This window comes from Nerophis ophidion, linkage group LG07 (assembly GCF_033978795.1).
Source record: "Nerophis ophidion isolate RoL-2023_Sa linkage group LG07, RoL_Noph_v1.0, whole genome shotgun sequence".
Classification (NCBI taxonomy): domain Eukaryota; kingdom Metazoa; phylum Chordata; class Actinopteri; order Syngnathiformes; family Syngnathidae; genus Nerophis; species Nerophis ophidion.
Genome location: NC_084617.1, coordinates 14,786,017 through 14,811,839, shown reverse-complemented (window position 1 = coordinate 14,811,839; position 25,823 = coordinate 14,786,017). Strand labels below are relative to the sequence as shown.

Genomic DNA, 25,823 nt, shown 5'->3' with positions numbered 1-25,823 from the left:
CGCCCACCTCCAGTGATTATTGTTTACATTGCAAAAAAAGATCCGAACCGAATCGATCCGGATTGAAGTGAACCGGACATCACAACTTTCCAGCAGGGGATCGGATCGCTTTTTCCTCACCCCGCAGGGACGGCGACGACGAGGAAGGAGGCGGAGGAAGACGACGACTGGAGCCCAACTTTGTTTTGATCGCCCGGACCTGAAAAGCATCCCCAGTGAAGAAGCCAACAGGGGTTAACTGACGCCAGCTTTAAAGACATCAATTGTACCTGGCGGAGGGGGGAAAAAAACTCTGAGGGTCGCCATTGTGTGGAGGGGAGAGAGGAGACATGATGGAGCTCGGAGACGGGGATGTAAATGGGATCCCCGCCTAGGGAGCACTCACAGGCAGCTTCGGGATCCCCTCGTCTACCGAGGCCTCCGACAGGGTGGAAACCTCCGTGGTCTACCTTCAGCTCACCGCGCGCCGCCCTCCCCGACAAGCATCACGCGAGGCCCGAGGCTGTGGATGCGGCCTACCAGGGACTGACGAGCACCGGGGGAAACAACGGGGGACTGTCCGGATCATTAACAGCAACGACAGGCCCGGAGGAGCGGGGGAAGTGCAGTAAGTATCTTTGTGGATGAAAAAAAAAGTCAAAAAAAAGAAAAGGATGGAGGTGAAAAGATGCTCCTGGCGTCGTGGACAACAAGAGGATGCTTCTTTATGACACCGAGCTAACGCTAGCCGGCTGGCTTCGTGTGTCGCCATTAACCCTTCTTTCTATCAATATATTTACACTTTATATCATCTTTTACCTAATATTGACCAAGCACACTTGGTTTTAACCCGGCGTGGCGGTTTATAAAGTTGATAAACTTCACTTTGATGTCATATCAGCGCTGATGTTCTTGCTAGCTCGTTTGTCAAGCTCGCTAATCACTGCGGTCTCTTTAATGTTGACATTTGTGAGACACCTAATAAAACACTTAAAAACAATAAGGAATCATTTAAAATGTTCGGGAACCTTAGGTGAGGTGAAGTTATACAAATGTTTGGCGTGTAACCTCAAACCTTTTAACTGGCAGGGCACAATATGGCCTCCATATAAATAAATAAGAATCATTTACACAAAGTCATGTGCATGAGTTTTGTGAAAGGTAGCTCCAGCTGCGTGTAACTTGGGCCTAAGTAGGTGTCATCACATGATGCCATCTTTCCCTCCCTCACACACATCTGGCCTACATGCTTGATGCACAGCCCATATATTCATTATTGGCTTTATCCTCATGTATCTACTGTAAGCCAGACTTGGAAATGGCGGTGACTCAGATGAAGGAGCTGTGACTCATCACGACCTGTGTCTTGTGAAATAATGATCCGTCACTCCCACTTGATGGTACCGGGACCGGGCAACCGCCTGGCCTTATTATTAATCGGTGTGCTCTTGTCTTCCTTTTTTTCCGCAGCCATGATGGAAGAACTGCACAGCCTGGACCCTCGACGGCAGGAGCTGCTGGAGGCTCGCTTCACCGGGGTCGGCGTTGCCAAGGTGGGAGTCGTCTCCATCTGAATCGCAATTGTAGTCAATTTTCTCAGGGGTGGGAAAGGACAAGGAGTGCAGATGCCTTCCTTCAGGGCTATTGTCATTTAGTGTATACTGTCAACGCAAGGCACTGTCATACCGTACACCGTGAGCGTTACTGTATGGATTAGGGCTGGGCGATATGGCCTTATTTTAATATCGCGATATTTTTAGTCCATATCGCGATATACGAGATATATCTTGGTATTTTGCCTTAGCCTTGAATGAACACTTGATGCATATAATGACAGCAGTATGATGATTCTATGTGTCTACATTAAAACAGTCTTGTTCGTACTGCATTAATATATGCTCATTTTAAACTTTCGTGCAGAGAAGGAAATCACAACCAAGTCAATTTAACAAAACTGTATTTATTAAAGTTATAAGCAGGTGACTTTTCAAATGATGCTACATATTAGCAGTAATGCTACTTTGGTAGCAACGCTTGTGCCCCACACTTGACAAATTAAAGTTGCCTATTCGACATATTCCTGCTTGTAGCCAAACCACCGCCAGACGATGGACCCTGTGCTGTATTTCTTGGGAATTAATTAGTCCTACATTTGTTACCAGATTCGCACCTTCTGTCTCTCGTATTATCCCTCGGAACACTCCACTAGCATCACAGCTAACGTTAGCCACGCTGCTACTTCTCTGCTGGGCGAGGGCGTATTCGCATGTGACGTATGACGTGACAGTACGTGACGTGTGTAAGAATGTGCGCTCGCTGTCTGTGAGAAGGAGTGGGAAGAGCCTGTAGTGTAATTCCCGCAGCTAAAAGCAACTGGGTGAGAACGTATACTCGAATATTACGATATAGTAATTTTTTTATATCGCACAGAGACAACCTCGCGGTATATCGATATATCGCCTAGCCCTAGTATGGATTAAGTCAAGAAGCACTATCTTAATGCCAAAAGTTAAACATCTTCTATATGACATCAATGCAAGGCACAGTCATACCGTAAACCGTTTACTGCATGGATTAAGCCAAGAAGCAAGCTCAGTAAATCTTTTATATGACAGGAGTTCTGTTTATCATGTACTCCCTTCAAAACCCTAGTCAAAGATCCTACATAACAGGACCACACTGCTCTTTTTTAAGGACCTACTGCAGAAACGTTAGTCAAATATCTATTATATGACAGGAGCACTCGGTTGTTAAGAATCTACTGCAAAAAAACACCAGTCTAAGATCCTCTATTTGACAGGAGAGTTTGTCTGTTTTTGAGAACCTACTACAAAAATGGAAGTATATGATCCTTTATATGGGAGCATTCGGTTCTTTTTGAGGACATATTGCAAAAAGGCTAGTCAAATATCCTCTATATGACGACACCATTCTGCTGTTTTTAAGGACCTACTGCAAAAACACCAGTCAAAGATCTTATATATGACAGGAGCACTCTGCTGTTATTAACGACCTACTGCGAAAACGCTTGTCAAAGTTCCTCTATATGACAGTAGCAATCTCTGCTGTTATTAAGGATGTACCTCAAAAACACCAGTCAAAGATCCTCTGTATGTCAGGCGCTTTCTTCTGTTTTTATGGACCTACTTCAACAGCCCAAAATTCTGAATTTGACTGGTGTGCTCTGGACCTCCTGCAAAAATGTTCGTCAAAGAGCCTCCATATGTTCTACTGTTTTTACGGACCTACTGCAAAATGCTTGTCAAACATCCTCTGTATGACAAGATAACTCTGCAGTTATTAAGGACCTACCGCAAAAAAACGCTAGTCAAATATCCTCTATATGTCAGGACTGTTCTTCTGTTTTTAAGGACTTATTGCAAAATGCTTGTCAAAGATCCTCTATGACAGAATAACGCTGCAGTTATTAAGGACCTACTGCAAAAACGCAAATTTCAAAAGGCGCACATTTAGGAATCAACTTCAAAAATACTTGTCAAAGATTTTCTATCGTGCGTTAGTTCTCTGCTGTTTTTTCTAGCTGGGCTGGGACTATTGCAAATTTGCTATTCAAAGATCCCCTATATGACAGGAGCACTTGTCAGTTTGTAAGAACATACCGGTACTGGGAAAAATGCTAGTAAAATATGCTCTATTTGACAGGAGCACTGTGTTGTTTTTAGGAATCATTTTTGTCTTACATTGTCTATAAGGTAGGACTGCTCTGCTGTTTTTTATATGACTATTGCAAAAATGCTAATCAAAGATCATCTATTTGACTGGAGCGCTCTGTGTTTTTTTTTTATATAACTAGTGCAAATTGCTAGTCAAAGATCATGTATATGACGGAAGCGGTCTGTTGTTTTTAGGGATTTAGTGCAAAAACGCTCGTTTAAGATCTTCCAAATGACAGGAGCGCTCTGCTAGTCTCTCCCGAGTCTTGAAACGAAGCCGTGGGCCGGTGTGATTTATTTGGAAGCCGCCATTTAATGAGGACTGCTTTTTGAAAATTGGAAATCGCGTGTATTTTTCTATCTTATGTTTCATTCCACTTAGCAACGTTGCTTTGTCTGGCCAAGATGAGCATGCCTCATGTAGTGTGTGTGTTTTTTGGCTGGTGTGATATGACATCTCCCCCTCGCTCATGATGTAGTGCCTGCACAAGTGGCGAGGCCTGCCAAGAAGGCCACAGACGGGATGAGGGTGGAGTGGGGGTGGGGGGGTAGGGGGGGGGGTGAAGGCTGAGGAGGAATGCGTAAATAGTTTTTCACCAGGTGTGAGCGAGTGAGGCGGTGGGCTCTGCAGAAGGTGATCCTGGAACACTTTGGGAAGGCGATGCCAGGAGTGGGCCGCGTGCCAACCATAGGCTGGGCCCGGAGCATGGCATGGCTGCCGCAGAGAAGATGGCGGCATCCTGCCACCCTGGATGACAGGAGATGCTGAGTGGGCTTCTAAAGACTTTCTTTAAAGAAAAAGTCTGATGTCACAAAGAAGCGTGGCCTTTATCTTCTTTACTGACTTGGCCATAGAATATAATTTATTTTTGTGAGTGTGTGCTCATTCTATGAAAAGACGTGTGATGAAATTACCCATCATCCCCTTCAGGGCTTGAGCAAGGCGATGAGAGAAATGGTAAAAAGAAGGGCGACATTAAAGGTGAGAGGGATAAGAAGAAAAGATCCTCCTGTAATGTTCAGCCATTTTAGGGAAGGTTGAGCCAGCGAGTGCTCTCGTGTGCTCTGCATGACAACTGCCGCCACCACCACATTGGGCAATGCCTGCGGAATTTTGATGTGATTTGTTTGACTGACAAGTACCTGCCAGGGAAGGGGCATCGCGAGGTCGCTAATGGCAACAAGCGAGCGGCGGCTTCGCTCGGTGTGCGCTCACTGTCATCAACCGCTTTGCTACAGTTCTGCACGTGTTGCTCCTAAATACTAGTAACAATATGGCGACTTGTCTTTGCAGGGCTCAGGCCAGAATCAGAACGAGTCGTCCAACCAGAGTCTATGCAGCGTCGGCTCGCTCAGCGACAAAGAACTAGAGGTGAGGCCTTTTGCTTTTTCTGTCTCTCAGTGACGCCTGCTGCGTGTTTTATTTTTATTTTTGACTGAGTCGTCTCCTTCCGACAGACTCCAGAGAAAAGGGCCAACGACCAGAGAGTGCGGAAACGGAAAGCGGACCACTTTGACGGCAGCCAAGGTGAGACCCTGCCGCCCATCATATAAAGTGAAGACCTTACATTTTCATGAGAAGCTTGCCTCTTCACTGCTGAACTACTTTACTCTTCACAGTGCAGTCACCAACACAACACTAGCTATGTGCACATGGACACAATTAATTGAAATACAAATCTAACTGGAATAAATTGCTTCATGTAAACATGCCCTTCAGAATATTCTGACCCAATCATACACATACGGATTAAAATTTCCATTAGATCAAGACAGGTGCTTTATGCCAGTGGTTCTCAATCTTTTTTCAGTGACGTACCCCCTGTGAACATTTTTTTAATTTAAGTACCCCCTAATCAGAGTTAAGCATTTTTGGTTGAAAAAAAGAGATGAAGAAGTAAAATACAGCACTATGTCGTCAGTTTCGGATTTATTAAATTGTATAGCAGTGCGAAATATTGCTCATTTCTAGTGGTCTTTCTTGAACTATTTGGAAAAAAAGATATAAAAATAACTAAAAACTAGAAAAAATAAACAAGTGATTCAATTATAAACACAGATTTCTACACATAGAAGTAATCACCAACTTAAAGTGCCCTCTTTGGGGATTGTAATAGAGATCCATCTGGATTCATCAACTTAACTCTAAACATTTCTTCACAAAAATAGATATCTTTAACATCAATATTTATGGAACATCCATCTATCGGGATGGATGGATCCATCTATCCATCCATTCTCTACCGCTTATTCCCTTTTGGGGACGCGGGGGGCGCTGGCGCCTATCTCAGCTACAATCGGGCGGAAGGCGGGGTACACCCTGGAACATGTCCACAAAAAATCTAGCTGTCAACACAGCATTTCTTTTCACGGTTTATGAACTTACATTCATATTTTGTTGAAGTATTATTCAATAAATATATTTATAAAGGATTTTTGAATTGTTGCAATTTTTAAAGTATTAAAAAAAAAATCTCACGCACCCCTTGGCATACCTTCATGTACCCCTATGGGTACGCGTACCCCCATTTTAGAACCACTGGTTTATGCCACGTTTGAAAACACTTATTCCAAAGTTGCAGGTCGAAAGTATCCTTATTGCGCATGTCTGTGAATTTAATTTAATCGTCTTGGAATGAAGAGATTGTCTTGCTGCTGTCTCACCCCATTCAACATGTACAGAAGTAGCGTTATATACTGTTAAATTTTTTGCTTTAAAACTGAAACTAGAAAAACAGAAGTATGGTCTACAGTAGGGCTGGGCAGTTCTATGATTGTGATCGTGATTAATTTGAGTTTGATCACAGTGATCAGCTGGTAGCCTATTTCCTCTATCAAACATGGCGGATATGTCTGTTTGAAATTACTGCAGTAATAAACAGTAGGGAAGCAACGATGCTTGGTATAATCCTGCACAGAACAATCTACCTTTATCCGTGATCGCGTGTATCTGTGAATGTCTGTGTATGTTTGCAAGTGTATGTGTCAGTGTGTGTACGCGACCTCCCGTTCCACCGTCGCGAAAGTGTTGCTCGTCACAACGTAATTGATGTTCAATCAGCATTGTGCCTCTTCCGCTTACACAGCTGGAAGTGCAGCCCAGAAGACCAAATAAATGAATATGACTAACATTAGCGTAGAAGTTGAAACAACAGTTTAAAAGAGCAGCGACTTTAGTGACAGATGTTACTTTCACTTTCTGCTGAAGCGCATCAGTATATCTTGCCCTGAATGCAGACTTGCAGGCACTCGGAATGTCTATGTGACTGTATTGGTCCTGACTGGGAGAAACAACACACCTAATGATTTAATCAGAAAAGGCATTTATATATCTAAATATTTTTTTATTCAGACTTTGTGTTTGTGTATCTGTAAAGATTCCACTCCTCTGATATAAAATGTTCTAAAAAAAAAAAAATACTCTAGAGACAAACACTTTGTGTTCTTTTTGTGTGTTTGTGGATAAAAAAAAACATTTTGTTCCTGAAATACTCTTTGAAATTTTTTCATTTATATATGATTTTGTAGTACCTCAAATTTACGCTGTTGAATTATTTTCATTCAAAATAAGATACAGAATTTGGCTTTGGAAAACTCCACAATCTGGGTCACTATTTGTTTACCGAAGCACTGATGTACACAAGTAATTAAAGAATACAAATGATAATTTACCATTTGAAAGTGTTGTTTAATAAATGTTAACTTGAACTAATAAAAGTCGTATAGTATTCACTACACCAATTATACTGTGTTTACTGCACAATGTTTGTGATGACAAGCTAAAAAGCAAAACCGTGGCCCTAAAACTAGGTACGGATCGTAGCATGGGTTACCTGTATTGTTGCACCTCTATTAAGCACAATTATAGATATGAACTAAAAGACAGTTGTCAGCTGTTGTCATATATTATCAATCAATCAATCAATCAATCAATCAATCAATAAATAAATCAATGTTTATTTATATAGCCCTAAATCACAAATTTCTCAAAGGACTGTACAAACCACTACGACTACGACATCCTCGGAAGAACCGAGGATCTATCTATCTCAGTCAAACTTGGTGGAAAAGGTTGTTTGCAGAATATTGCAGTAGTGAACAGTAGGGATGCAACTGTACCATATTTTTTGTATTATAAGTCGCTCCGTAGTATAAATTGAACTGGCCGAAAATACATAATAAAGAAGGAAAAAAACATAAGTCACACTAGAGTATAAGTCGCATTTTTTGGGGAAATTTATTTGATAAAATCCAACACCAAGAATAGACATTTGAAAGGCTAATTAAAATAAATGAAGAATAGTGAACAACGGGCTGAATAAGTGTACGTTATATGACGCATAAATAACGAACTGAGAACGTGCCTTGTATGTTAACGTAACATATTGTGGTAAGAGTCTCAGATTTTATAAGTTTATAAATGATCAATTTTCATAGGTACGGAAGTAGTAGCAAGTAGCATCTTTTTTTTCCACAATGCACTTCTGCCATGACCCGCCCCGCCAAATTTTTATTGGTTGACTTGTGTGTGTGACGATTGCTGATAGACGCCTAGTCTCTTACGTGAATGAGATATATTGTTTGATATATTACGGTAATGTGTTAATAATTTCACACATAAGTCACTCCAGAGTATAAATCGCACCCCGGCCAAACTATGAAAAAAACTGCGATTTATAATCCGGAAAAATACGGTACTCGTTATAATCCTTCATGGGACAATCAGCTTTAATAAAAAATGTTTTTATATAAATCAAGATCGAATGATATGAAAACATGAATGGTAAGAATTTTTTTTCCAAATTACCCAGCCTGAGTCTGGAGTGTCATGTGTTGATGTAGTTACAAAAGAAGGCATCCAGTTGTCGTCTCAAAGAAATGTTTTATTCACGGCCTCACAGCTACTCCCAAGTGCTAGCTGCTAGCCTCAGGCACAACATGATGATGTCACGCCGGCGACTACAGACACAACGTCGACCCTTACATATCACAACATCGAGGGCACAGAACCGATCCATTTCAGTGAAGTGAAGTGAATTATATTTATATAGCGCTTTTCTCTAGTGAATCAAAGCGCTTTTACATAGTGAAACCCAATATCTTAGTTACATTTAAACCAGTGTGGGTGGCACTGGGAGCAAGTGGGTAAAGTGTCTTGCCCAAGGACACAACGGCAGTGACTAGGATGGCGGAAGCGGGAATCGAACCTGCAACCCTCAAGTTGCTGGCACGGCCACTCTACCAACTGAGCTATACCGCCCCAGAAAGAGATGTAAATACAAAAGTAGCGAACAGAAGGACAAATAGATAAATAAATAAGGTGACAACGTCTGACAAGCAGAAATGCACAGAGCCATGTTTGTTTACAGTGTAAATCCCTGCTTTTCTTCTACTTTAATTTACGGTATGTGCTGCGCATGTCAAAATTAAGTATTCCGATGTAAAGGGGGGATGCATGAAAACGCACATCATAATCAGATAATGTTTTCAGTGTCCATGTACACAGTAAAATTCTAATCTGAATTATGATCAGAATAAATAAATGTTGCCAATGTTCACGTGGCAACTTACTGAAACTTTGAATTTACTGTGTTTTGCTGTCATAATAAATTTGGATTACAGGTTATATGTGCGGCTGAGCACGTTTGGAAACTTTATTTCGTAAAAGATAGAAAATTAACATTGCAAAAGTGAAGACTAGGTGTGTCTAAGCGGTGTTATAGGGAACTGCACTTTTTTGGGTATTTTGCCTTTAATTTACAATCCCTTTTTAAAACTAGATCACATAAGTTTTTCTTTTTATGCATTTTAACTTTTAATTTACGGCAAATACGAGGTGGCTGCTCATGAAGGTAATGGAACATACATCCAAAAAGCGCAGACAATTAGGGATTGGTACCGTTCACATTTGAATTGAAACGGTACTGGTTCCTGATTCAACGGTACCAGTTTTTGGGGTCCTTATACATACACAGCATAATAAAACCCGTATGTTGAAGCACACTGGACAGACTACGGTAGCCATAATGGGCCGGCAATACATCAAGCGGTGCGGTATTGTATCTTACCAAAGTTGTAATAAAACATTTTGACGGATTTATATATTTATAACATTTCTATAAGACGTTGATGGAGGTTTTTGGATGTTTCTTTAAGAGCGCTTTATAAATGGAATACAGCAAATGTCCATTGTTAGCTGTCTTTTGCTAGCGTTTATTTAAGATTTAAAATGCATTAAATAAACAGAAGGATTGTGTATGGTTGGCAAAATTTCAAAAACGTGCAGTTCCCCTTTAAGAAGCAGACTTACAATCCATACCGCCATATAATGTACAGCAAGTTACATTCACAGATAGTCCCGTTATAAAGTGTTTGAGGGAGGACCAACAGGTAAATTAATGTATGGTAAACAAGTCTCCTGCTACTGTATATTGAGAAATGTGTTTTTATGTCAATTTTAAACATATTTTTATCTATATGAATACCAGTTGTTTTGCTGATTGCAGTGTTTTGCATTAGAGAGCAGTAACTGAAAAATAAAAGGTTTTCGCCCCAAATTGAGTGCAATTTAAAAGTGTGCATAAGTAACTTGACGGAAAAAGGAAAACCAGCTCAAAGCATGAGTTTCCTTTTCTACTGTATGTCACAACTGCATCTTAACTCCATGCATGTTTTCCCCCAGGAAAAGCAGGAACAAGAGGACATAAAATTAGCGACTATTTTGAGGTGAGTGTCAAGCACCCGTCCACAAAAAAACCCCTTCTCAATCTTTGTTTTACCTTTGCCGCGTTCCCACTCAACTCTTTTCCTTTTCTTCTTCCTCGCTTCCTTCGCTGTCAGTTTGCGGGAGGTAGCGGTCCTGGTACCAGCCCTGCAAGGGGGATCCCGCCAGTGGTCCGCTCTTCCCCCCAACACTCACTCTCCAACCCACCTGTCATGGTGAGCGCACTTTTAACGCTCCCCCCTTTTTCCACGCTGTTGTTTTCTTGCACACTTGACATCTTCTACATATCGATTCAGACACACTAATGCAGCTGCAGACGCACCTTTGAGGTGTAATGTAATTGCAATCTGTTGCGCAACGTCCATCGGCATAATCAAGATTTGGAAGCAAGTTTCCACCTAAGAATCATATAAAAATAAATGACATGTCATGGGGTCAAACTGCGTCCATCATGCAACCATTTATTTACTGCACAGGCAATGTCGTAAGTCGCACTTTAACATCGTTTATAGAGATGCACATCATTTACTTTTCAAGACAATACTGTATGCTCCTTAAGACTTTACCAAAAATCATCCATCCATTCTCTTCAGCTTATCCCGATATATACCGATAACTTATTTATGTGCATATTTTTAAATTTTTTAGATTCAACTGTAGTTTCTGCACACTTTCAAGCCTCACCCCTATTTTTGTTGCTGGCAAGCGATGGTGACGTTACTGGTGGATGATCATTTTTGATTTGATGAAGTGTGATATTGTTTCCCTCCTTGCGAATTCTTTACAGAAAATTTGGGGCAAATGGCACACGAAACAGTGAAAAAGTCCCCCCTGATTGACGCCATGTTTGTGTACAGTGAGCTCGGGGAGTAGGTTATGACAAACTCAGAGCAAAGCACGTAGGATAGAAGGAGCACTTGATTTGCTCACCCTAACCCACCTGTACGGGTAATCTTGCTTCATTGAAGCTTTTTTTTTTGCGGTTGTATAAGCTTTTTTTTTAATCAGATTTATCATAATTTCTCATAACGGCCAAATAATTATCTGTGCGATGTAATAGTGCACCCAGTAATTTTTAGCTGGAAAACAAGTGTAATAAGAAGTGGAGTTGGTCTGTAAACTTAACATATGGTCCGTATTCATTGTGAGTCTGCTCATTAAGGGCTACACAATTCCGCAAAAAAAATCAATGTAATTTTCTTGCTTAGAATTAGGATTGCAATTCTCGGAAATTATGTTTTTTCAAACACTCTCACATCATGTAAATAGGCATGTGCTTTTGTTTTAAAGAAATGAAATCAAGGTTTTATGCTGGCCGTTCCGATACTAGTTATAACTAGTTCCCTATTCTTTTCTTTTTTTTTTTTACATACAATTGTTTTAGTCAAAATGAGATCTATATTACACAATAACTAAGCAAAATCAAAAACTACTGTTTACTACTAATGTCCAAAACATTTACTGTTATATTATCCTCTATCAAGACTCTTATTAATCTACTTGTTAAATTCCTGTTTATCTGCATACTTTCTGCTGTAACACACTTCCATCTGTACATGTTAAAGTTTACAAAGCACTTACTTCTTGGTGTTTTTTAAAGCTATCTTAGCAGTTAAATTAGCAATTAGGATACATGCTCCTTGCTTGTTCTCGGTGTGTCAAATTTTTAGCCCCGTCGTCCACTAATAGTGATTCTTATAATACTAAAAAATGCAATTTATTTTCCGTAATTGAAGTGGTTATTTTTAGCTTAAGGGGCCGTCTCCACCCTGTGTATAAAGCCACATAAATAGCAGCTAGCCGCTTGTCGGCCGGGCGAATCAAATAAATTCATTGTCAGCCAGAGGGAATTGCATTGGTGTTTGTGATCGCCATTGAAATTAATAATCGGCAGTACCCCGACACTGATCAGTGGCCGATTGATCATCACATTCCTAATTATCATCAATATTATTAGACTTTTCATTGTCTTGTTCTGTTTAAAACAGACTTCCAACAGTCTTCCTTATGTTCTCCATGCTCCAAAACTGCAGTTCGTGGTGGACTTTTTAAGGAAAGAAAATAATGAACGTGTCACATTCGCTCACTCTACAATACGTCCATCCAGGTGATAAAGAAAAGTCCAAACTCAATTTCTCATTGCGTGAGCTTCTCCTGCCAGCTGAGGACTGATAGCCAGTGAGGCTTTCGCACTCATGTCAGCGTGAGCCCTCAGCAGTGTTTGTTTATGATGCAGCTAGTTACGTTTTTTGAAAGTGTACTTAAACTGCATTTTAAAGCGACTCAAGATTACTTGCTGTCCACAATCTTCTCTTCTCACCGTCTTCTTCTAACACCCTTTTTTGAAGCTGCCAAAGAACACCCAAGCAGAATTATTATTGTCGTTTCTGCCGATCTACCTAGTGTGTTTTTTTATGGAAATACAGTATCCCCCCCACCCCTTGACAATTTGGCATTGCTGTTTCCTTTTTCCCAGGTGCAGCAAGGTAGCCCCTCATCAGTGTGCTCGGCCAACACGGAGCTCTCGTTGTGCGTCCTGAAACCCGTGTCTCTTCACTTGCTCCACAAAGCCACGCAGGTACTTTTTGTGACACTCCTTTGATTCCTTTAACTTCGACACGTGGACAAATGTTCTTTTATAACCCAAACCGTTTTTTGCCCCCTCTACTGTATAGTCCGACCTTACCATAGAGAAACTAACCGCAATGGAGAACAACAAGAACTCCGACCTGGAGAAGAAAGAGGGGCGGATAGACGATTTATTGCGGGTACTAATCAAACAGAGAGTTTTCCTTCCTGACACACGTTGCTTTTCAGTCCGCACACGGGACGCTCGCTTTCATTTTGCGTATGCTGTGTTTCAGGCTAACTGTGACCTGAGGAGACAGATTGACGAGCAGCAGAGGATGCTGGAGCGCTACAAGGAGCGTTTGAATAAGTGCGTGACCATGTCCAAGAAGCTCCTCATTGAAAAAGTACGTAACGCCCCCCGAGGACCGCGACTTATTAGAATGAGCTGCTCCCCCTTTTGTTTGTTTAGTCGCTTTACTCCTCAAGGGGTCAACATGGCTGTGATTGATGGCTCTATTTATCTCTCCCCCGCAGTCCAAACAGGAGAAGATGGCGTGCCGTGACAAAAGCATGCAGGACCGGCTACGACTGGGCCACTTCACCACAGTCAGACACGGCGCGTCTTTCACAGAACAATGGACAGATGGCTACGCCTTCCAAAACCTCATTAAGTAGGAATCTAATTTCTCTGAGAATAAAAAATTATTTTATTTTAAATGTCGGGGGAAGACTATTGTTCCGATATTTTGCACAAAGTCAACTTGCAAACACTAAAAAAAAGAACATTTTGATAAACAGATTTATTTAAAGGTTTTTGGGTTCTGTTTATTTTTAGTTCACCTTGAACGGCTGCTACGATTTTTATATCATGTTCAATCTGCAATGAATGCCAATTAAGTTAAATCGAAAAGCTACGTTGAGAACCTGAAGAACTGTGTCTTTGCCTCCTATTCAGGCAACAAGAGCGGATCAACTCGCAGCGAGAAGACATCGAAAGGCAGCGCAAACTGCTGGCCAAGCGCAAGCCTCCTTCTATGGTCCAGACGCCACTTCCCAGCCTGGAACAAAACAAGCGGAAAAGTAAAGCGAACGGGACCGAGAGTGAAGCGTAGGACGGATTTTCTCTTACCTTGCTAAGTTCTCTCTCACACTCTTTTTTGTGTCTAAACATATTTTTAGCATGGCTGTATTCCTTTGCAGGTTATCACAGGCGGAGTACCATGAGCAGGAAGAGATCTTCAAGCTAAGACTGGGCCATTTAAAGAAGGTACAGTAGAACCACGTTTTACGGATATAATTGGTTCTTGAACAGGGTTTTTACACCAAAAAGTTTGTATAGTGAAGCAAATCTTTCCGTAAAAACCAATGCAAATATGAATAATGGGTTCCAGCCTTGACAAACGTCCATATTTTAACAAAGGTTTGCACACTTTGAACACACTATAAAGTGCATTACAGTACTGTATGTCAAACAAAATATAACAAGAGGATGATTCTCTCAAGGGGGTTTCTCTTTATTAACAAGCCAAAACATCAAGCTGAACTGTCCTGTATGTGCTGCTCTGCCTACACGCGCACACTCACAGAAGTTCCTTTGGTGCTCTTACAATTGATCAGAAATCACAAAAGTCCTTAATTATAACAACAATATGGCTATAGTAATAAAACATTTGAAAAAGTAAAATCCATCAGTACATTTTCTTCCGCTTATCCGTGGAGGTCGCCAGGGCAGCAGTCTAAGCAGAGAAGCACAGACTTCACTTCGCCCAGCTTCTCCGGGGGATCCCGAGGTGTTCCCAAACCAGCTGGGAGACACAGTCTCCCCCGATGTGTCCTGAGTCTTCCCCTCGGTCTCCTATCGGTTGGATGTGCCCTAAACATTTCCCCAGGGAGGCTTCGGGGGCATCCCAACCAGATGCCCGAACCACTTCATCTGGTTCCTCTCGATGTGGAGGAGCAGCGGCTTTACTCTGAGTTCCTCTAGAACAGGGGTAGGGAACCTATGGCTCTAGAGCCAGATGTGGCTCTTTTGATGACTACATATGGCTCTCAGATAATTATATTTATATAGCGCTTTTCTCTAGTGACTCAAAGCGGAATGGTGGGAGCGGGAATCAAACTTGGAACCCTGAGGTTGCTAGCACGGCCACTGTCCTAACCGAGCTATGCCGAGTAACCGTGTAATACTCTTCCATATCAGTAGGTGGCAGTCGGAAGCTAATTGCTTTGTAGATGTGGGAAACAGCGGGAGGCAGAGTGAAGGTAAAAAGGTGTCTAATGCTTAAACCAGGGGTAGGGAACCTATGGCTCTAGAGCCAGATGACTGCACCTGGCCCTCAGATAAATCTTAGCTGACATTGCTTAACACGATAAGTAATGAATGATTCCGCTGCTAATCACAGTTTCAAAAATAACATTCAAATCATAAAACTTCTCATGCATTTTAATCCAACCATCTGTTTTCTACCGCACCTGTTCACAATGTCCCATTAATGGTAAGAAGTATTATATTTATTATTGGTTAACTTTTAGAATAACAATGTTGTTAAAAAGAATAAGAGACTTACTATACTCTACAAATGTTGGTCATACTTAAAAACACACGAATTTAGTTGTATTCAGTGTTGAAAAATGTTATATGGCTCTTACGGAAATACATTTTGAAATGTTTGGCTTTCATGGCTCTCTCAGCCAAAAAGGTTCCCGACCCCTGCTCTAGAATGACAGAGTTTCTCACCCTATTTCTAAGGGAGACCCCCGCCGCTCGACGGAGGGAACTAGTTTCGGTCGCTTGTACTTGTGATCTTCTTCTTTCAGTCATAACTCAAAGCTCATGACTATAGGTGAGGATAGGAGCACAGACCAGTAAATTGGGAGCTCGGCCTTCCTGTTCAATTCCTTCTTGACCACAACCAATCGATACACGGTCCATATCACTGCAGACGTTGCATATATCTGGGCTGCCCATTTGTCACCAAATCTGTTCATAACTTTTATGGACAGAATTTCTAGGCGCAGTCAAAGCGTTGAGGGGATCCGGTTTGGTGGCTGCGGGATTAGGTCTCTGCTTTTTGCGCATGATGTGGTCCTGATGGCTTCATCTGGCCATAATCTTCAGCTGTCACTGGATCGTTTCACAGAATCACCACTTCCAAATCCGAGTCCATGGTTCTTGCCCAGAAAAGGTTGGAGAACCATCTCCAGGTTGGTGAGGAGATTTCCTCCAATTGGGGGAGTTTAAGTACCTCGGAGTCGTGTTCACGAGTAAGGGAGGAGTGGAAAAGTAAAATCCACTTACATTTAAGGTGCTGTTTGCAACTTGCTTACAGTAACATTTTTCAGAGCAAAAAATAAAACAAGAACACCAACGGCTGGCTTATATTACCATTAGTCGTTTAACAGAACACATTTGTTTGAAAATTACCTATATTTTCTCACTATTACTAAACTTATGTAATCAAAAAACCGTCCCGAATAAAATTTGGTGTTTATGGCTATCCGTCACCAGGTCTCGTCGACGGGTACATGCAGGTAGCGTGTGCACTAGAGATGCGCGGTTTGCGGTCCGCAGATAAACCGCGGGTCGGGCGTTTGACATGACAAAAAAATAGATTTTAAATAGATTCGGAAATATTTGATATACATGGTTAAGGGATCGGTAACCTTCACCATTCAAAGAGCCATTTTGGGCCCGTGTCACAAAGCGAAGAAGACAATAGGAGACGCAAACATTTTCAACAATGTCTGCCGGCAGTCACCCAGTTAATAAGTTTTAGGGCGTGCTATGAAGCCTTTGCCTTTGACGCCTTCTACAACATGTACAATCTACTTGCCAGTCCACCAACGTGTTGTGTGTGGCTTCCACAGACACACGCACACGACTGCACGGCATACTGGGTGATACAGAGTACACTAATGGTTGTGATATAAACAATTTTAACACTCTTAGTGATATGCGCCACGCTGTGGAGCCACACCAAACAAGAATGACAAACACATTTCAGGAGAACATCTTCCCAGTAACACAACATAAACGCAACACAACAAATACCCAGAATCCTTTGCTTCCATGATACATCCTGACTATATTATACACCCCGCTAGCAGCAACCCCACCCCCCCACCCCCCCCCCCCCCACCACCCGAACTCCCCTGTGCGTCGGTAAGGTGGGCGGGGGTGTACAATATATTCAGGAGTATCATGGATGCAAAGGATTCTGGGTATTTGTTGTGTTGCGTTTGTGTTGTGTTACTGTGAGGATGTTCTCCCGAAATGTGTTTGTCATTCTTGCTTGGTGTGCCTTTACAGGGTGGCGCATATTAATAAGAGTGTTTAAATTGTTTATATCACAACTATCAGTGTAGTCTGTATCACCCAGTATGCCTTTCAATCTTGTACGTGTGTTAACGGAAGCTGCAAATAACATGTTGCTGGACTGGCAATCGGTTCGTACATGTTATAGAAGGCGTCGAAGGCAATGGCATCTCAGCACGCCCTTGTTCTCGTTATCGGGATGAACACCATCGGAAGTTCGCGAGAACGTTAGCGGCTCCCATTGTCTTCTTTACTCTGTGAAACCGGTTAAAATAGCCCTTTGAGTGGTAAAGGTGGCCGACCTCTGATATATAACAACGGGCGGGTGGCGGGCGGTTGCGGTTCTGATAAAATGTTGGTTCGGTTGGATGGCGGGTGGATGACGACTTTGGTAATGCGGTTGCGGATGATATAATTGCCTATCCGCGCACCTCTAGTGTGCACACATACAAAAGCAGTCCAAAAAGTAGTCCAAGAAAAGCAACAAGCAATTCGCAGTTATAATGCTGTTATGATAGAAATATACATTCAATGACAGCTAATGCGAGCTATCCAAATTGCTATTCCTATATCCTACTCAGTGGCCTAGTGGTTAGAGTGTCGCCCTGAGATTGGTAGGTTGTTAGTTCAAACCCTGGCCGAGTCGTACCAAAGACTATAAAAATGGGACCCATTACCTCCCTGCTTGGCACTCAGCATCAAGGGTTGGAATTGGGGGTTACATCACCAAAAATGATTCCCGGGCGTGGCCACCGCTGCTGCCAACTGCTCCACTCACCTCCCAGGTGGTGTACAAAAGGTTGGGTCAAATGCAGGGGATAACTTTCACCACACCTAGTGTGTGTGTGACAATCATTGGTACTTTACTTTAACTTATTATTAGCTAACAACACCTAAATCTAATGCGCATGCATGGGTTACTCTTACATACTGTTTAAAATACATAGGAAAGTTGGCGCCTGTATAAATGTTGAAAACAGCCCCATTAATTAACAACGGCAAAGAAGGAGCTGATGTTATGTTGTAGCTATCATGGCGAGGGCATGTTGAGATTTTTGTTGTCCTTCGCAGGAGGAGGCTGAGATCCAGGCAGAGCTGGAGAGGTTGGAGAGAGTCCGTAACCTGCACATTCGCGAGCTGAAAAGAATCCACAACGAGGATAATTCCCAGTAAGATTCCTCCGTAACCTTAATGTGTAATTTATTTAATTATTGGCCTTACTTGCTGCTGTGACACTCAACCGCTTTCCTTGCAGATTCAAAGATCACCCGACGCTAAACGACCGATACCTACTTCTCCATTTACTCGGACGTGGAGGTTTTAGTGAAGTTTACAAAGTGAGCGTTTAGTTACAAGCACCTTTGACCTGTTATTTCGCTATCTCTTAACGAACCGTCCCTTTTCAGGCCTTTGATTTAACAGAACAAAGGTATGTGGCGGTCAAAATCCACCAGCTTAACAAAAACTGGAGGGATGAGAAGAAGGAGAACTACCACAAGTGAGTATTTGGCGACCAGTAATATTGATATTGATATGATAAGTCATGTGACTTCAAAGTTCATGTTTGTCTCAGACACGCATGCAGGGAATATAGAATCCACAAAGAGCTGGACCACCCGCGAATAGTTAAACTCTACGACTACTTCTCGCTCGACACAGACTCGTAAGTTACGCCCTGCTAGCCTGTTGTCAGATCCGCTCACGTTCAAATGATACCAATGTTCTTCTGGGTTTGGCCGCAGGTTCTGCACAGTCCTGGAGTACTGCGAGGGCAACGACTTGGACTTCTACTTGAAGCAGCACAAGCTAATGTCCGAGAAGGAGGGTCGCTCCATCATCATGCAGATCGTTAACGCCCTCAAGTACCTCAACGAAATCAGACCGCCCATCATTCACTATGACCTTAAACCTGGTGGGTCGCCGCACAAAAACTTGTTTATAACTTAGTGAGACTTAGCCTTCCTTTTATTGTCATTCAAATTTTAACTTTACAATACAGATAAGAAAAAAATGTAGTTGCATTAGCTTGTTGTAGTGCAGGATAAAAGAGCAATAAGGTGCAGATATAAATAAATATACTGCACTTTTGCATAGGCATCCACGTTTATGGATGTACAGTCGTGGTCAAAAGTTTACATACACTTTTAAAGAACATAATGTCATGGCTGTCTTGAGTTTCCAGTAATTTTTACAACTCTTATTTTTTTTTGATAGAGTGATTGGAGCACATACTTGTTGGTCACAACAAACATTCATGAAGTTTGGTTCTTTTATGAATTTATTATGGGTCTACTGAAAATGTGACCAAATCTGCTGGGTCAAAAGTATACATAAAGTTTGCTAATATTTGGTTACATGTCGCTTGGCAAGTTTCACTGCAATAAGGTGCTTTTGGTAGCCACCCACAAGCTTCTGGTTGAATTTTTGACCACTCGTCTTGACAAAAGTTCAGTTCAGGCACATTTGTTGGTTTTCTGACATGGACTTGTTTCTTCAGCATTGTCAACACGTTTAAGTCAGGACTTTGGGAAGGCCATTCTAAAACCTTCATTGCAGCCTGATTTAGCCATTCCTTTACCACTTTTGACGTGTGTTTGGGGTCTTTGTCCTGTTGGAACACCCAACTGCGCCCAAGACCCAACCTCCGGGCTGATGATTTTAGGTTGTCCTGAATATTTTTGGAGGTAATCCTCCTTTTTCATTGTCCCATTTACTCTCTGTAAAGCACCAGTTCCATTCGCAGCAAAACAGGCCCAGAGCATAATACTACCACCACCATACTTGACAGTAGGAATGCTGTTCCTGGGATTAAATGGTAAATGTGTTGTACTTGTATAGCGCTTTTTTACCTTTTTAAGGAACTCAAAGCATTTTGACACTATTTCCACATTCACACACACACATTCACACACTGATGGCGGGAGCTGCCATGCACGGCGCTAACCAGGACCCATCAGGAGCAAGGGTGAAGTGTTTTGCTCAAGGACACAACGGACGTGGCTAAGATGGTAAAAGGTGGGGATTGAACCAGTAACCCTCAGATTGCTGGCACGGCCACTCTCCCAACTACGCCACGCCGTCCCCCGATTAAAGGCCTCACCTTTTTCTCCTCCAAACATAGTGCTGGGTATTGTGGCCAAACAGCTTAATTTTTGTTTCATCTGACCACAGAACTTTCCTCCAGAAGGTGTTATCTTTGCCCATGTGATGTCCGATGAAAACAAATTGAGCTGTTTGGCCATAACAAATAAAAATTAGCTGAACTGCACCAATTTTGTCAAGAGGAGTGGTCAAAAATTCAACCAGTAGCTTGTCAGAAACTTATAGATGGCTACCAAAAGCGCCTTATTGCAGTGAAACTTCCCAACGGACCTGTAACCAAATATTAACGTTGCTGTGACCCAGCAGATTTGGTCACATTTTCAGTACCCTAAAAAACACAAGATACACTTACAATTAGTGCACCAACCCAAAAAAACTCCCTTTTTCATGACAAAAATAAATAAATAAATAAAAATCTTCCCGAGCGTGCCCACCGCTGCTGCCCACGGCTCCCCTCACCTCCCAGGGTGTGAACATGGGGATGTGTCAAATGCAGATGATAATTTCACCACACCTAGCGTGTGTGTGACTATCGCTGGGACTTTGACTTTTAACTTATAAAAACAAAGTCAGCAGGAAACAAATACATATTTCATTGTTGTCGGCTACTTGTCATAAAATGTCGTCCTGGGTCCCGTTCAGGTAACATCCTCCTGGTGAACGGCACTGCATGCGGGGAGATCAAGATCACCGATTTCGGCCTGTCCAAGATCATGGATGACGACAGCTACAACTCTGTGGACGGCATGGAGCTGACGTCGCAGGGAGCCGGCACATACTGGTGAGACGATAATGACAACTCTGCACGTCTGCTGTAGCCTGAATATCAACAAGATCACACCCCCGGGACATTTTCAGCTCAGGGACTGCAGCAGCATGTTCAGTCGAGATGCTTGATCTTCCTAACTTCCATTTTCATCCCCTCTTTGCCTTCAGGTATCTGCCGCCAGAGTGTTTTGTCGTCGGAAAAGAACCGCCCAAAATCTCCAACAAGGTGGACGTGTGGTCCGTGGGGGTCATCTTCTATCAGTGTTTGTACGGCCGCAAGGTAGTTGCAGCAACGCACCACACAGACAGACAGTTCAACATGCAGCCAGATTAAAGGCCTACTGAAACCCACTACGACCGAACACGCAGTCTGATAGTTTATGTATCAATGATGAAATATTAACATTGCAACACATTAGATTAGATAGTACTTTATTTATTCCGTCAGGAGAGTTCACATGCCAATATGGCCGGTTTAGTTTACTAAATTGCTATTTTAAATTTCGTGCGAAGTATCCTGTTGAAAACGTTGCGGTATGATGACGCGTATGATGACGCGTGACGTGACGGATTGTAGCGGACATTTTGTTCCAGCCCCGATCCCAGCTATAAGTCGTCTGCTTTAATCGCATAATTACACAGTGTTCTTGACATCTGTGTTGCTGAATCTTTTGCAATTTGTTCAATTAATAATGGAGACGTCAAAGAAGAAAGATGTAGGGGGGAAGCAGTGTATTGCGGCCGCCTTTAAGCCTTTAGCAACACAAACACAGCCGGTGTTTCCTTGTTTACATTCCCGAAAGATGACGGTGAAGTTTTACTATAGAACAGAGCAGTCAAGCAAACATGCCAACCGGCAGGTTTCGGTGAGAAAATGGTGGTAATAAGTCAGCTCTTACCGTGGACATGAGCGGAGAGCTTGCGTCGTTCCTCGTGTACCTGTCAAAGAGGTAGGTGCGGACTCTTGCCTCTTCCGACCGGCCGCCCCCAAACGTGGGATGCTTCCACCGTGGAAGAGAGGGGGGGGGAGAGAATCTCAGCACGGCCCCAACTGCTGCCTTCGCTTCGCCTCGTCGAGAAATGTGGCTTCCCTCAGAGACACTGGCGGTCACCATACCCGTGGCCACACCCTTCCGACTTTTAGGTACAACCATATAATCTCACTAAAACACTAGTAACACAATAAGCAGATAAGGGATTTTCAGAATTATTCTAGTAAATGTGTCTAATAACATCTGAATTTCTCCCACTGCCCTCGTCTTTTTTTTTTTTTTTTTTTTTTTTAGTCCTTTACTCTCACTTTCCTCATCCACGAATCTTTCATCCTTTTCATCCTCGCTCAAATTAATGGGGAAATCGTCGCTTTCTCAGTCCGAATTGCTCTTGCTGCTGGTGGCTATGATTATAAATAATGTGAGGATGTGAGGAGCCCTACAACCCGTGACATCACGCGCACATCGTCTGCTACTTCCGGTACAGGCAAGGCTTTTTTATTAGCGACCAAAAGTTGCGAACTTTATCGTCGATGTTCTCTACTAAATCCTTTCAGCAAAAATATGGCAATATCGCCAAATGATCAAGTATGACACATAGAATGGACCTGCTATCCCTGTTTAAATAAGAAAATCTCATTTCAGTAGGCCTTTAACTATAATCATTTAAGAACAGATGCTCCCCCCTCCCTTATATTTCACTGCACTGAGTCACCATCAAAATTTGATTACAATGACAACAAACCTTTTTATAGAACAAAATAAATTATTCAATGTTTAACGGAGGGCTGCCGAAATGTTCACCGCTGAGGGGCATACAGGAAAATATCAAGATGGGAAGGGCCACTTTGATAGAGGTGAATATATTCTGAGCTATGTGAACTGAGGGCAGCACGGTGAAATAGGGGTTAGTGCCTGTGCCTGTGGGCTCGGGATCTTTCTGTGTGGAGTTTGCATGTTCTCCCCGTGACTGCGTGGGTTCCCTCCGGGTACTCTGGCTTCCTCACACCCCCAAAACATGTACCTGGGGATAGGTTGATTAGCAACACTAAATTGGCCCTAGTGTGTGAATGTGAGTGTGAATGTTGTCTGTCTATCTGTGTTGGCCCTGCGATGAGGTTGCGACTTGTCCAGGGTGTACCCCGCCCATACATGCCAACCTTGAGACCTCCGATTTCGGGAGGTGGGGGTGTGTGGTTGGGGGTGGGGCGGAGGTGTGTTTGGGGTGGGAGCGTCGTTAAGAGGGGGGTTTAATTCACCAACTCGAGTATTTCATATATATGTATATGTATATATATATATATATATATATATATATGTATGAAATACTTGACTTTCAGTGAATTCTAGCTATATATTTAGTTTATTATATATATAAATAAAAGAAATAGTTGAATTTCAGACGGCACCTATCAAATACACAGTAATAAAACCACAGTTGTTCTACTAACTGTACTGTGCTTGCTGGTTACTAAAATAAAACCAACAACACTCACCTTTCACTATTTGAGTAACCTTTGTTCTGCCATTTGCGTACTGGCGAAAGTCACTTGCCGTCAGGTGCGCACCACCACGTTAATCGTTGGCCAATCAAAAAGCAACCCCATAACGCTATAGCCAACATTCACCAGGAGATGGCGACAGACAACATAGATCACTCTATTACAGATGGCTGTAACTTCCTCGTTGTTCTGCTTCGTCTCCTTGTGTGTGCAGTTTTTTTTTTTAATCCGTAGATGTTGTAACGTGATTGGGCCAGCAAGCTGTTTATATAGTGGGAAAGGGGCGTAAAAACAGGCTGTTGCCACTTAGGTCCGCATGGAGCTGGGCTCCGCTGAATTTCGGGAAATTTTCGGGAGAACATTTCTTCCGGGAGGTTTTCGGGAGAGGCGCTGAATTTCAGGAGTCTCCCGGAAAATCCGGGAGGGTTGGCAAGTATGACCCCGCCTACCGCCCGAAGCAACTGAGATAGGCTCCAGCGACCCTCCGTGACCTCAAAAAGGGACAAGCGGTAGAAAATGGATGGATGGATGGATGGATGTGAACTGATAGCTTGGAGGTGGATGCTTTGTGTTGTGGGGGACTAAGTAAATGAGTGTTATATCTAATCATATGGCTCATTAACAATACATTAATTTTGTTTTATAAAAATACAAAAATGGCTTCTATATGGTTAGATTTTTCAGTGTGTGGACCCCCCGGTTAAAGGGGAACATTATCACCAAACCTATGTAAGCGTCAATATATACCTTGATGTTGCAGAAAAAAGACCATGTGTTTTTTTAACCGATTTCCGAACTCTAAAAGGGTGTACTTGGCGATTTACACGCCTTTCAATTGTTCACTGTCGGAGCAATGACCTTTCACTAGTGACGTTACAATGGGAAGCAATCCGCCATTTTCTCAAACACATTACACACACCAATTCAAATCAGCTCTGTTATTTTCCGTTTTTTCGACTGTTTTCCGTACCTTGGAGACATCATGCCTCGTTGGTGTGTTGTCGGAGGATGTAACAACACGATCAGGGACGGATTCAAGTTGACTTACATGGAGTGTGCATTGATTAGCACGGCATGCTAATCGATGCTAACATGCTATTTAGGCTAGCTGTATGTACATATTGCATCGTTATGCCTCATTTGTAGCTATATTTGCATCCAGCCTTTCCCTCCACCCACATTTAATGCCAAACCAACACGTACCAAATGACGGATTTAAGTTGCACCAGTGTCAAAATATGCGAAAGTCCCTCGTTTGTTCTCCACATTCTACCGACTATAGCTATGCTACGACAGAGATGTGTGGATATCCTGCGACACTCAAAGCAGATGCATTTTCAACGATAAAGTCAACGAAATCACAAAGATGAGCTTTGTTGATGTTATTGACTTATGTGCTAATCAGACATATTTGGTCACGGCATGACTGCCAGCTAATCGATACAAACATGCTATTTAGGCTAGCTGTATGTACATTTGAAGCTATATTTGCATCCAGCCTTTGCCTCCACCCACATTTAATGCCAAACAAACAAATACCAATTGACGGATTTAAGTTGCTGCAGTGGTCAAAAGATTCAATCGTTGGTTAGAAGGCGATCGCCGAATAGCTTCAATAGGCATTCGCTCAATAGCTTCAGTTTTTTCTTCAATTTCGTTTTCGCTATCTGCCTCCACACTCCAATCATTCATTTCAATACATGCGTGATCTGTTGAATCGCTTAAGCCGCTGAAATCCGAGTCTGAATCCGAGCTAATGTCGCTATATCTTGCTGTTCTATCCGCCATGTTTGTTTGTATTGGCATCACTATGTGACGTCACAGGAAAATAGACAGGAGGATTTACAGATAGCGAAAATCAGGCACTTTAAAGCCTTTTTTCGGGATATTCCATGATGGGTAAAATTTTGAAAAAAACTTCGAAAAATAAAATAAGCCACTGGGGACTGATATTTATTGGTTTTAACCCTTCTGAAATTGTGATAATGTTCCCCTTTAACACCATAAATCTTTATGTACCCGTTCTGATCGCAATTGTTGTGTTTGTTGTGTAGCCTTTTGGCCATAACCAGTCCCAGCAGGACATCCTGCAGGAGAACACCATCCTGAAAGCCACAGACGTGCAGTTCCCGCCAAAGCCGGTCAGCACCCCTGAAGCCAAGGTGAGGAATTATTTTAGTTTCGGCTTCAACTTTT

At 42.4% G+C, this 25,823-nt stretch overlaps 1 protein-coding gene across 2 annotated transcripts in view; it reads left to right on the top strand.

The window, feature by feature from the left end:
• Positions 1-25,823, top strand: part of tlk2 (tousled-like kinase 2) — a 26,933-nt gene continuing 1,110 nt past the window's right edge. Inside the window, exons 1-20 of one of the 2 annotated variants that reach the window (XM_061905403.1) lie at positions 1-607; positions 1,450-1,532; positions 4,948-5,025; positions 5,112-5,181; positions 10,336-10,379; positions 10,494-10,592; positions 12,854-12,955; positions 13,053-13,145; positions 13,242-13,352; positions 13,483-13,619; positions 13,904-14,056; positions 14,149-14,215; positions 18,335-18,432; positions 18,519-18,600; positions 18,670-18,761; positions 18,837-18,926; positions 19,006-19,175; positions 21,008-21,146; positions 21,302-21,413; positions 25,682-25,789. In XM_061905403.1, the coding sequence (XP_061761387.1) occupies positions 358-607; positions 1,450-1,532; positions 4,948-5,025; positions 5,112-5,181; positions 10,336-10,379; positions 10,494-10,592; positions 12,854-12,955; positions 13,053-13,145; positions 13,242-13,352; positions 13,483-13,619; positions 13,904-14,056; positions 14,149-14,215; positions 18,335-18,432; positions 18,519-18,600; positions 18,670-18,761; positions 18,837-18,926; positions 19,006-19,175; positions 21,008-21,146; positions 21,302-21,413; positions 25,682-25,789 (2,178 nt within the window). In that variant the 5' untranslated portion in view covers positions 1-357. The remainder of the gene's footprint in view (positions 608-1,449; positions 1,533-4,947; positions 5,026-5,111; positions 5,182-10,335; positions 10,380-10,493; positions 10,593-12,853; positions 12,956-13,052; positions 13,146-13,241; positions 13,353-13,482; positions 13,620-13,903; positions 14,057-14,148; positions 14,216-18,334; positions 18,433-18,518; positions 18,601-18,669; positions 18,762-18,836; positions 18,927-19,005; positions 19,176-21,007; positions 21,147-21,301; positions 21,414-25,681; positions 25,790-25,823) is intronic. The other variant, XM_061905404.1, reaches the window with a different exon arrangement.